The sequence below is a fragment of the Fringilla coelebs genome (assembly GCF_963513975.1).
Source record: "Fringilla coelebs genome assembly, chromosome: 10".
NCBI classification, from domain to species: Eukaryota; Metazoa; Chordata; class Aves; order Passeriformes; family Fringillidae; genus Fringilla; species Fringilla coelebs.
Genome location: NC_140036.1, coordinates 10,823,273 through 10,835,965, shown reverse-complemented (window position 1 = coordinate 10,835,965; position 12,693 = coordinate 10,823,273). Strand labels below are relative to the sequence as shown.

Here is a 12,693-nt window from a genome sequence, read left to right as displayed (position 1 = left end):
GCATAATCCAATTTAGTTTTCACTTCAATGAAATTTTCAACAAACGTACCTGAACATCTGAAGATTTTAGCAGCAAGTTCCTTAAAGAAGTGTAGTACTCAGATGGAAGTACACAGTCTTCAGTGTAACAGATATTTAATCTAAGCGATCCCAAATCATCAGTTTTGGAAGACTTGTTTCCATTTTCTCTTGGCTGAAGTAAGTACCTGTAAGCAACAGGACAATTATAAAATATTAGATACCTATTTCATTCACTTGACTAATTCCATAATAAAGCAAAGTATCACATTTAACTATTTCAGTATACCTGCATTGTATTTGAAAACTGGCAAAAAATACACAAAAAAACCCCCTTGAGACACAAAAGTAAAAACATGAGCAGCATTTAATTAATCTTTAACACATAACAGAACTTATATTTATTTTTTCACATCTTTGCAAACAGTAGAATAGGATATACTTTTTGTAGGTTAACAAGGAATGGCAGGAATAGTTTGAGATTACACTGGGCCATCTCATTTTACATCTAGGTTATATTTAGGGTGGTGGACACTGCAGGTGAAACAGGTAATGTGAAGATTTTAAAGAGACTTGTCTGAGATCAGAAATATTAACAGACTCCACCCTTGAGAAACAAGATATAGGGAAAAGGCAGATTTTTTTCTACTCTTAGTACAAAATACATTGAACAATTCACTGGCTGCAATTTCACTGCATTCCAATAGGAGGTGCAGCCCTACAAAAATGTTCACAGCTTTGAAGTGGTGTCACAGTAATTTTAACAATCACCCCAACAAACTGAAACCCCATCTCCGAATATTCTTTTACAATCATGTATATTTGGCCCTCTACAATCAGGAGATCAGACTTCTTTTTTTCATAATCTGATGCAGTGCCCATGAAGGCATGCTAACATAAAATAAAATGGATTTACCAAGAGAACCTCTCCTTAACAGCATGACTCCCAGGCTTATTTTCCAAATATTTAGTAGTACAGATAATTTCTCTGCTGTACTTCAGCTGCATTCAAAACCATATTACACAAATTAGCAATAGTATAAAAGATTTGGTTTTTTAATCACATAAGTGTTTTTGATAAGCAGATCATACTTGGATGTGAGGATGTTCAATGCAAGGTGTGCCGACAATGCATATTAGCAGACACACTCAAGAGAACTAGACATGAGTTAGGTCAATTCAAAAAGCTACACAAACACAGCTCACTGGCAAAGAGCCCATGCTGATACAATCTTTCTCTCTCTGCAGGCTGTTAACAGAGGCCTGTTTTTATGTTAAAATGGTCATACAGCTGTTGATGAGACACTGGCAGAACAAGCCTGTGACTGCAATACACTGTGCAAAAATCCAGAAACGCCAACACAAACACCTACAAGATCACATTCAAGCACCAAGAGTCTGAGTTCAACATCCAAGACACTTGGAGCCCGAGGTGGGTACAGGGAGCAGAGCCATAATGCTTCCTGGCCAAGACCTGTGTTACATTTAGTTCCTATTACACATGTCCTTCCCACCTGCTTTCTGTGTGGCTATGAAAGTGCTTCCTCCATGCTTTTTCCTGTACTGAAAGGTTCACTAAAAGCAGAATATTTTGCACACTTGGAGGCACTCAAATCCCTTGCACTCATACCTTCCTGCTGCTAAGCATTTGGGACAGCAAAGGAGCTAGAGATGGGCTCCTGCTTCCAAAAACATCAGAAAGGAGGGTGCTGAGATGTCCCACACAGAAGTGTTTCTTTCCTGAACTCCCTTCATACCTCACCCTTCTAGGTCCTGTGCCTGCTCCCCTGATATGATGTTAGGCTGGTTCTAGAAGCTACTTCCAGAGTCTCCCCAAGGAAGAAAAAAACCCCATACTTAATGATCAAATAAACTCCCCATCGGTATTTCTGGAAGTCTGACTTAGGAATTGAATTACAAGTGATGCAATTCTGAGAAGCTCCAGGTTTGCTAGGTAGGCTGAAGAGATCACTGAAATCCAGCAACCTGACCAAAAGACAGTTACAGTCCATCTTCCTTTCACTCTCCACACTTCCTCTTCAAACACCAAGTATTCTGTGACTAGGTGCAGACATGGGGAAGAGCAGAGCTAAAGGTACCTGCTGACAAGGTTAATTTATTGAGTAGGAAAACTCTAGAAATGTGTTTCACCTAGTTTAGAACAGGAAGACAGAGTTTAATGAATAGGTAGAATAAAACATATCCTTTGCAAAAAAAAAAAGTGCAAGACAAGCAAATTCACTTCTGAATCACCATTTCTCACCATGCTTGAAAGGAATCATTTCTTAACACCTTCACAGGAACTTTAATTTCTCCTAGAAAGATGTCTTGTACCAGATTCCCATTATTCCATAGGTCAACCCTGTAAACAAGAGCATTGCTTAATTTTCTTTTCTCCCAGAGAGAAGGAAGCAAGTTTACAATAACTGCCTTACAGCACTAATCCACATGCATGCAGGCAGCAAATGTTAGAAATCTCACTCCATTCTAAATAAATCAAGAAGACTCAAACAAGTGGCTTATTAATCCATAAAGAACAGATAAAGAAACAAACAGTGAAAGTTAAGACTTGCAGACCTTGCATCAGTAAATTAAAGTGATACTGGCACAGTGTACGGGTTCTGCGCAGTCTCCACCCCCAAAACTGTGCACGTTTCTTCTCAGGTAATTCAAGTGAACTTTTTAACCAATATATTTAAATATCTACCTAACTGCTAGAGTCTGGGACACTGCAATGCCACACCAACACATGCGCTTGTTTCTCCAAGCAGCAGCTCGTACGCTTACAACCTCCAACGGAATCCGGCTCCACACATGCACCCTGGGTTTGTCTATTACTTCTTACCTCTCTGACATTTCTGACAGACAGCAGTTGTTAAGAACAAAAACAAAAACAAAAAAAAAAGACAACTATATTTGTTGGGGCATGACTATTTTTTCTAAATATATTTGCATCTACAATGAAATATACAGTTCTAATTAATGAAGCTAATAGTTAAAAACACACGTACCAAGTTAGTTCTATAATGGTTATGTGGATTAACTGCTAAATTATTCTTCTGATGCCTGTTAGGAAACGTATGCTGGCCTTGAAGACCTTCTGTCATTCAGCAAATTTGGTGCATGTATGTGCAGGAGCACAAGAAAGAAAAGAAACTGAGTACAGGGCTCTCTGCAGTTCTAACTCCATTGCATAAATACAAAGACCTGTTCTGAGGGTAAAGCAGCAGAAAAGGGGAACATACTTTGAGTATTTGTGTCTGCAAGGAAAAGAAGAAAGACAAATGTTCCTCTAAAAAGCAAAGTGAAATTGTAAGAATCTCATAAAAGAGGCTTTCTGCTCTTTTTTTATTAAACCAGCCAACTATATTTTAAACTACAGGCCTGGGATCAGGTATGCTAGTATCCTTCAGTACAAGTACTATTACCAATATTCTGCCCAAATAAATATAATTTGCTATAACGTACTCATACCTCTTTACTCACAGGCCCAGGAAGTAAGTTTAGGCTGCTAGATACACTCTGCCACTATTTACTCAAAAACAAAAACAAAAAAAACCTCATCTTCAGTAAGAAATAAAAGTAAAAAGAAAAAAGAGGAATTTTCTATGTCATCTTTTCTATAAGTCTGATCAATAATTCTATGGAGCTACACTAAGATAAAACAGGTATTTATTGTCTTTATGATAAAATATTATGATTTATTATTGATTCTATGAAATCACTTTCTAATCCACATAACTTACCTGACTTCAAGTTTCTCAATATCTTCTTCTTCCACCTGAAACTGGGACTTTTTGGTGTAACTGCTGGACCTGGTTACCTGCAAGCAAATTCCTCCTATTAGCACATTTTTTGTATTATGGATATCAAAAATCAAAGAAAACCCTCCCTGCCTCTAGCATAGATAAATAGCTACCATTCCTTATACAAAGGAAAAGGTCAGTTGGCCAAACACACTGCCTTTTCCAGAAAGCATGAGAAAAATGGGTCAAGAAGGGTTCATGGTGGAGCCTACTGAAGGCAGATAAATGAGGGAATTACAGTATATATCTATTAGAAAAAACAACAAATAGTATGACATGAAACTGGCAAAATTTTTTTTCTTTTAGCATGAGCCCTATGAAAGCATTGAAGTCAGCTCTGAAATGTTTAAAGAAACAACAAATAGGAAATCCACTCTTCTTGCCCTAGTTACAACAGAATTGTAACCTCCCATCTACACTTGCCTCATTTCTTGACTGACTGCATTCTCAATTTAACTCAAATAAATCATAAGTCAAAAAGTTACCAGAGTGGTTTGGATCACATTTTTATCCTTAGATATAACTTCTTAAGAAATCATACTCAGTATTCTTGAGCAGGTCAACTGAGACACGCACATGAATTGAAACTGTGCGCAGGTATGAAACTATTTCTCACTTAAGTCCCACAGCAGGATTTATAAAAACACAGTAAATTATAATACATTTGAGGTACATGCAGTAGTTGTACCCTTTCCAACTCTCAGTACTGCATGTTTTAAATGCAAATCTGATTTCTATTATTTACAAAATCAGATGAAAATTTAAACTCATAATTTCTTTGTCAGATAACTCATGTAGAATTGAAATCAACTCCTAAATAACAACAAAGTTAACTTTTAAAAATAAAATAAACTTTTTTGTGTATAATCACTATATTACTTTATTAAATAAATAAGTTGTTTGGGTTTTTTAGGTCAAGCTTGAAAATATTTAAACAGAAGTCCATGGGATAGGTTAAAGTTATCTCAGAACTCCAGATGGCAACAAATGATATATAAAGTGATTCAAGATAGGGAATTCCCTTCATATACGTGCTTGTGAGAAAGTAATTTCTCACACAGCAATTGGAGGAGAACGCTATTGTCTGGCAGACAGAAATTTAAGTATGTCATCCACTTACATTTGAGATGCCAGTTAAAGCTCTTCAATTTGCCTGAAGAGAGCTTTCTGTATTAGGTATTGCTATGCAGCTTGCTTAAAAATACCTGAAGGGTTGCATAAAACAGATAAACAGGAAGAACAGCACAGAAAAAGTTACCTCAAAATAAAATGTTTCGTTAAACTGCGGATTGCTTGTTTTCTTCTTAACTTTGGTCTTCTTTTGGTCATTCCTGTTCCAATGTGGTAAAATTTTTACCATAGACAACTTAAACACACAATTATAAAGACATTCTATTGTCAAGAAGGACCCATGCATTTAAGTTAAAACATTTTCTGTTATTCTACAATTCACTTAGATCAATGATGAAAATCTTAAAATGAAATTATAGTTAATCTTCACAATACAGTTTAAAGAGCTAAAATTTTATATGCTGTCTCTAGCTAGCCATGTAGCTATCCAACTCAAAGGTTGTATTTAATTTCACAAACAGGTAAAACTTACATATATTAATTAAAATACATGAACAATTTCTAATGCATTTAAAATTTAGATTTCTTTACCACTGCCTGAAGGTAATGAGCACATTTTTCCTTGTCTTGTTCAACTGCAGTTTCTGTTTTTCCCACCCTGTTTTGCTGGAGAAATACCCACTACTTCTTTACAGACAGGGGCTTATACCCAAGACACTGAAGGTGTCTTTGAAAATGACTGCTGCTCATGTTAGATATGAAGCAGCACAGGGTCAAACAACACAACTGCCCCCACTTCCTTGTGGGTTGGTTTTGGTTTGTTTCTTTTTTTTAATTTTACAAGTTTTATAAAGGAATACAGTTCTATTTATTTATTTATTTAGCAAAGGGCTGTGGTAGTATGAAAATACCTTTTCAAAAGAAAGAAATATAAAATATGTGAGAAAAAACAGACAAGGGAGAAGAAAAACTGCCCTAAGTATCAACTGCCTATTTTCAGGCACTGGACATATAAATATTCCAGTCATGGTACATGAGTCACACATGCATAAGACTGGAAAATCTCAAGCAGGAATTCCTGTCAGATTTGCACAAATATTCCCATACTAACAGGGTAAATCTTTTGTGGGATCAACATTCTCCCACTTCCATCCATACACAGGACTCAAACAGAAAATGTATGTCAATTTACCTTCTTTGCCATTTGACCCCATGATTCGTAAGTATAATGGGTGAGCCTCCCTAATCCTCTTAGGAAAAACCCAACCAAACAAACCAAACAAAAAAGCCCCCAAGCCAAACCTAAAAAATGTGATCATTTATTATCAAGGAGGAAAAAAAATGCTCCATGCAGAGCTTACTCAGGGACAATCCTTCCACAGTCTTTAAGCCAAGCAAGCCTGGTACAACACATCCTGGCATTGTGCTCACAAAGGCAATTCCTCAGCACAGGAGAAAGGAAAGGGTCTGATGTGGCAAGAAAGAAGCAATTGAAACTTATCCTCCTTATTGGGCAGGTACTTGCCCATATGTGGGCAATGTGTGGGAATGTGTGGGATGGGGGATTTTTCTTGAATGAAAAAACCCAGCAGTTATTGAGGATTACTGGTCCCAAAGAAAGAGATATCTGAACTGTGTGGATTGTGAATGCAGCATCCTGAAGGTGTTCCACAACCTCTCCTCTCATCTCCTCTCAATTACTACACATTTGCTGCAAAGAAACCCACACATTAGGAAAAACAGAGAAGAGAGGAATGTGAGTGAGCAACTGACTGTATCACGACATACAGGAATATCACATAAACTAACAGGAAGTACAGTGCAGAAATCCAGTACAAAATGTAAGAAAGAACTGAGTCATAAGTGGCTCTTGACTAGTGCAAACAATTCACACAGACCAAACACCATCCCAGTCTTGAGCATATGGCAGGGAAGGAAGAGAACAGTATCCATGGAGATGTGATGTATGCATGAGAGCACTGGAAGATTTTTCTGTGTTTTAAAGATTTTGCTTAAAACCTATGACTTTCTTTTCTAATTCAACATCACAGCATTTTTAGATTTATTCATTTTATACTAATACATTACCTGGAAGGCCCCACTAGAGAGACTGTTGCATAAGGATCACAATTCTGTCCGTTTATAAGAGGTAACCCATGGCACTCCTTTATGCTACAAGGAAAAGGCAAACAATAGATCAGTGAAGCAATTATTTGGCTTCAAAAAATAAAATCCAAACAATGCTTTCTTTTTGAAAACTTTTTGTCCTGCTGTATAAAACACAGATATAGCTATACAATGATTCAACATGCTGCATGTACTTGAAGAAAATCTCTAGATGGTAACACAAAATAATACTCAAGTATATAGTCAGACTTGGGAGGCTCTCTGAGAACAAAAGTCTTGGAATTGCTTTGATAAAGACACTGCAGTATCACAGATGAATAACAAAATCCTAAGTAAAATGAACTGCTATATGTTAGGAAAAATTGCAGATTTCATTAACTTAAATTTGTTTTCTCAAGGCCCACAAAAAGCTATCTGGCCTCAACCAATGGCAGCAACTATATCTGGAAGGCATTGAAATGGATTGAAATATTTAATTTTGGATAAATTACATTCTGAGTTATGCTAAGAAATGCAAAGTGAAATCCTGAAATTATATTTAAAATTAAACATCTGAAACTATTATAGTATATAGTTCTAGCTCTATCTTTGAAATAGTGCCTAAGGTTTATTTTCAATCTTTTTTCACAATAATCTGTGTTCAGGGTCAAATTACCATCAAGGTTAAATGACCCTTTTAAAAATTCTGGGTTTTTTTGTAATTCATACAGTAAGTGGTAAACTGGTGTTTAACAGGCACACTGTTCACCAGCCCTGATGCAAAAGTGACATGATGGTTGTCAATTAATGCTCATGGAGACAGAGAAACCTTTTCTGGACCTCTTCTAAAGTCTTGCAATCTTTGAATCACCACAGCAGCAACACAGAGCTGGGTCTGCAAGCTGCCTAACCTTCGGATGCTGCCCACATATGAGCATTAACTAAAAAAAGCTGGAACAACTGAAGTGAAGCAGAAGAGTTTGTAAATTCATAGCAGAAACCAGACTTTCTAGTAAAACGATGCTCTAATGTAACCATACACACTGTAGTTTAAGTCCAGAAACATTCTGCAGATTACAAAGTGTCCTAAGATCTGAATGTTGTATTCATGTTTTCTTTAAAATTATATATATATTTTAGCTGTTTTGCAGGAATTTAACTAAATTAAAGCAAGAAAATTTCAATTGTCATAATTTGCTAGTTTGACTAAAATCCAAAACCGAGGCAAATTAAGGAGAAAACTTTAAATTCATATGAACAATTAAGTAAATGTTCTAATATCATAATGTGGAATAATAAGTTGTGTAAATCCAGTGGAAGTTATGTAGCTGACCACATTTTAAAATAAATGCTTTATGTACTGTAGAAAAATGTTAAAAAGAGTAACAGGAGCTGCAAATTCAAGCACAAGAGTGGAAACAACAGACACTAACACTCCTGTGCTGCCTCAAAACCCCACCCTCTTTGGAGTATGCACAATTATAAACCAGATGGTATTTTCCCCCCCAAAAGTCCCTTTGTCTTAGCCAGTTCAGGGAACATTTAGTGCTGAACCACTGCACAATCATTTGTTATTTTTCTTCCAGTTATCAAGCACGTGGCCTTCAGCATTTCAATAATTTTTGAATCACAATGAGTGCTACAGTGATTTCAAGCCCACCATTTAAATGGGTTCTTGAAACATCCAGTTGTTTCATAAGCATTAATTGATTCCTCCTCCAACACATAAGTGGCACAGAAGAGTGGCAACAAAATTAAACTGTCTAGACTTTTCAGTCATTTGGGGTATCTGATGTGAGGCAGGACTCTATTCCTTCAGACTGATGGGCATCCTGTAGCATAAAACACCCTCTGCAGCTCCTCGGGCTTTGCAGTTTCAGGTGTGAGTGCTGAGTGTATCTATAAATCACCTGCAATTTGAACCTCATAGGAAATTCATAGCAGATGGATCAGCCAACCCTATCTGAAGAGAATTCAGCTGTTTTAACAAGAATTTCTCTTCTTACAGTCTTTGACATCATCACCAAGCTCCTGGATTTCTCTAGCAAACAGATATGAGTCTGAGGGACTTTCAGTTACACAGCTTGTTCTGTTCTCTTGACCACAACATACAGAAACTGAAGAAAGGCTTGTTTGTGATTTCCTGCAAATTGAAAAACATTTTACTGACAACTTCACAGTCTTGCAGCAGTGCTAGAATCTCTGGATTCATCATATGGATCTGTCACTTTGAGCTGATTTCATGCTCCAGCTGGTCTCCCTGTGGAGGCAGCTCTAGCACTCCATTTTTGCCTCCTGCCCAAGCCCCAGCTCTGTTGCCAGCAAGTACAGTCTGTCCTAGTCCAACACCTCCTCTGACCATCAACTCCTAATATCCCTGAATCTCTCTCTTCCACACCTATCAGGCACAAAAATTTCTTACAAATTTACCTCACCTCCTCACCTTCCATCTCTCACTCCAAGGGAGCCAGTCAGATCCATCCCTTCAGTCTGCAGGTACTGCCTGGAGTCTGCTTTAGACACGTATGTGACAGCACAGCCAAGTCAGCTGAACTGCTGCTTCTGTTTACCATCCTCACAGGAAGCTTTTAACCTAAAAGCCAGTTGTCAGTTTGGCAAACTGAATCACCCTGTTCATGCAGGAGCCCTCCCAAGCTCCAAAGGCAAGGAGCCATTAGGGATAGGAAGCCATTAAATCAACTCAGCACTACCGAGCTGGATTGTTCCTCCCCAGGGACTGAACACACTGCACTGAATCATTGCTGATACTTCTAAGCTACTAAACAAACAGCCTCCAGTAAACATGGTTAAAAATCCTGAAGATGTTTGAAGTGGCTAAACTAGAGTAGACTTAACAGAAATTAAAAAGCTGGAATGAAAATGAATGGAATGAATTTAACCTCACTCAGTTTGCTAGTCAGCAAATTTCACAGGAACACTGCCTTTTCTCAAAGAATCAAAGTGCTGCAACTGCAATCTCCTTTAAAAGGAAAACAACAACTAAGAAACCCCAGCAAAACCACCAACAAAATGCCAGACATTTTGACCAATCAAAAACCTAAATAACATTAAATATACAGTCCTATTCCGACAACCATAATAAATACATTTCCAACACACAGTAAAAATATTTCAGCTTTGTCAAATCCTTTCATCTACCTAGCAAGGCAGCTGTCATTCAAAACGCATAAATGCATAGAGTTTGAAGAAGCAAACAGGAACTTAGAAGCTTTTATTTTATATTTTAGACTTCTATATTCTTATGTGCTGTCTAAGCAACAGGTAACAGAAGTTTGGTTCTTTTCTCCAACTGCTGCCCTTTTCCAGTGCAGTGTAAGATATGATTCAATTTTCGTTAATTCTCATCTCAGTAGTTTGTTGTGCAAGAGGAGTTTCATCCAGGAAATGAGAGTCTTTCAGATATAACTGGCATATATTCAGCTTAAAAGATGAAAGTAAGTCCTTAAAAAGACCCAGCCCACAACAAACCCCCTCAGTGACTGACTCTACCTCCACCATTCAAATGAACTGAAGTCCTCCACGGGCAGACACTCCCTAACTGCAGCCATTAATATCTGTATGTACACTTCATAAAAACTGCTGTGTTTGTTAGAACAACTTCATGCGAGAAAAGTATCAACAGGACAGTAACAAACTGACAAGTCAATTGGAGAGAACATGGTGTATAATTAATTTAAAAAGGTATGTGCAGAGAAGTCAAAATCTGGCTGTAATAAACCATTTCTGGGCTTTGAAGTATTCACACTGTAAATACACAAACCCTTCTTTCAGAGCTGAAGGGCTGTTAATCTCAGAGAAGGCAAGTGCCACTACTCAACTGCCTAATTTGTCAAGAAACTCTTCAAACATCATCTATTTCAGCAGCAGCAAATATGCAAACAATGGCCATGCAAACTTGTTCTAAGGGACTCCAAGCAAGAGCTGCGAGCATGTATTTCTGAAATGTGCTACTATACGCACCATTGTGGTTTCAAAAAAACCAACCCCTGCATCAGCAGGTAATCTCTTGCACTTTTCCTCCTCCTCATTCACACATTAGAAAAGGAAGCAATTCGTATCAGAGACAAAACAAAGCTTTAATTCACAGTCTGTGAGTGTATCTGCATGCAACTTAACAGCAAATTTGCTATTAATACAAAAATGAAGTTTAAAATCAGGGCTTAGCCTGCTCTACATGAGCTCTAAGACAGCCCTTCACCAAAGGAAGATTAACTATACTTTATGACAAAAAAAGCAACTATAATTGAGTTTTTAAATAAATCCTAATCATAAAACTCATCTAGAAGCCTAGCAGAAAAAGCTTCTACAGCCATGTTTACAGATCCAAATCAACAGGAATCCACTGCTGAGCCAGTCATAGTTTTGGTTTAGCTACAAGGTGACAGGGGGACTGCAGGTAATGCTCAGAATCACAGTCTTTTAATTACTTTCTATTGTGTGTCACTTAATACCATGTTTAATCTCGTGCAATGAAAGTTGGAGCTACTACTTGTCATCTTTGTAGAATTTCTGGACTCTCAGGGAATACACAGTAGAAATCCATTAGCAACTTAACTATGCAGAGAAGCCAGCACAAGTGTCTAGCATTCTCCTACCCCAGAAAAAAATTGAAGGTTTAAAAGGTGAAGGTTTAAAAGCATCTAATTTTCATTGCACTGAGACACCATTAATTTGAACATGAAGTAAAATATTGCTCCTGAAAGGCAAGTATCATAGCCTGCATATCAAGAATTTTTTTTTCTGTGATTTTTTTCCCTTTGGCCATTATTTTCCAGTTTAGAACAGATAAAGAAGAGCCAGAAACAGACACATAAATTTGTGCCCACTCCTTGTCCCTCTTTTACTCCATCGTGGTTCTGCTCCTTTCTGTCTTTCAGCTTTGTTAAAGGAGTTACTAATTCTATGTCTTCTCAGGGCCTGGTGACTAGCGAAAAACATAGCAGGAAGTGCATCACTTACTAATTATCATGGGAAATTTACAGGACAAGCAGGGTTTTAAAGAGTTTAATTTTCTCTTTAATACTCCCACAGCTATTTTCTGTAAGTTCCTAACACATCTCAAAAATGCCCTCACATCCATTTCTATAATGCCACATTCAGTGGGAGATTTCTTATTTCACATACTCTCACATGTCCATGCAAAATACATTAATGTACCATATATTAGTAATGCAGTAAATTATTTCAAGGGCAGGAGCAGGTGTGGTAAAATTCTACTAAACATTTTGAGTTTAAGGAACTCCAGTGCATTTCCTAACCTCAGCCAACTGCACTGATGTAATACAGCAGTGTCTAACGCACAATCCGCTCCCACATGGCAGTGAATGGGTGAGTGCTGCAACCAAAAGAGAAGCCTGGCTTCCTTTTGATCAATTATCTCTGTCATAAAGAGATCCTAAGAGAGGGCACAGTGTGTAAACCACTTCCTACTCAAAACTGCAATTTGCAACAGTAACTTTCTAATGCAACTTTTCTTCATCATATGAAAAATCCAGGAAAGTTTTTAAAATAAAAAACTCACAACACTAACATCAAGTGCATAAACTTATAAAAAGATAAAATGTTCTGAAAATTAATAAAGTTGGGAATAAAACACAAAGTCAAAGCTCCAGCCAGCTTTTGGTAGTGAATAGCCCATGGGGAAAAACTGTGCTCTAAGTGGGATACAAAA

At 37.3% G+C, this 12,693-nt stretch overlaps 1 protein-coding gene across 3 annotated transcripts in view; it reads right to left on the bottom strand.

Moving 5' to 3' along the window:
• RASA2 (RAS p21 protein activator 2) overlaps positions 1-12,693 on the bottom strand; it is a 43,904-nt gene that overhangs the window by 14,889 nt on the left and 16,322 nt on the right. For all 3 annotated transcript variants that reach the window (XM_084212703.1, XM_084212704.1, XM_084212705.1), the window contains 5 exons: positions 6,984-7,067; positions 5,083-5,155; positions 3,765-3,841; positions 2,282-2,380; positions 50-206 (listed from right to left, as the gene is read on the bottom strand). In XM_084212703.1, the coding sequence (XP_084068829.1) occupies positions 50-206; positions 2,282-2,380; positions 3,765-3,841; positions 5,083-5,155; positions 6,984-7,067 (490 nt within the window). The remainder of the gene's footprint in view (positions 1-49; positions 207-2,281; positions 2,381-3,764; positions 3,842-5,082; positions 5,156-6,983; positions 7,068-12,693) is intronic.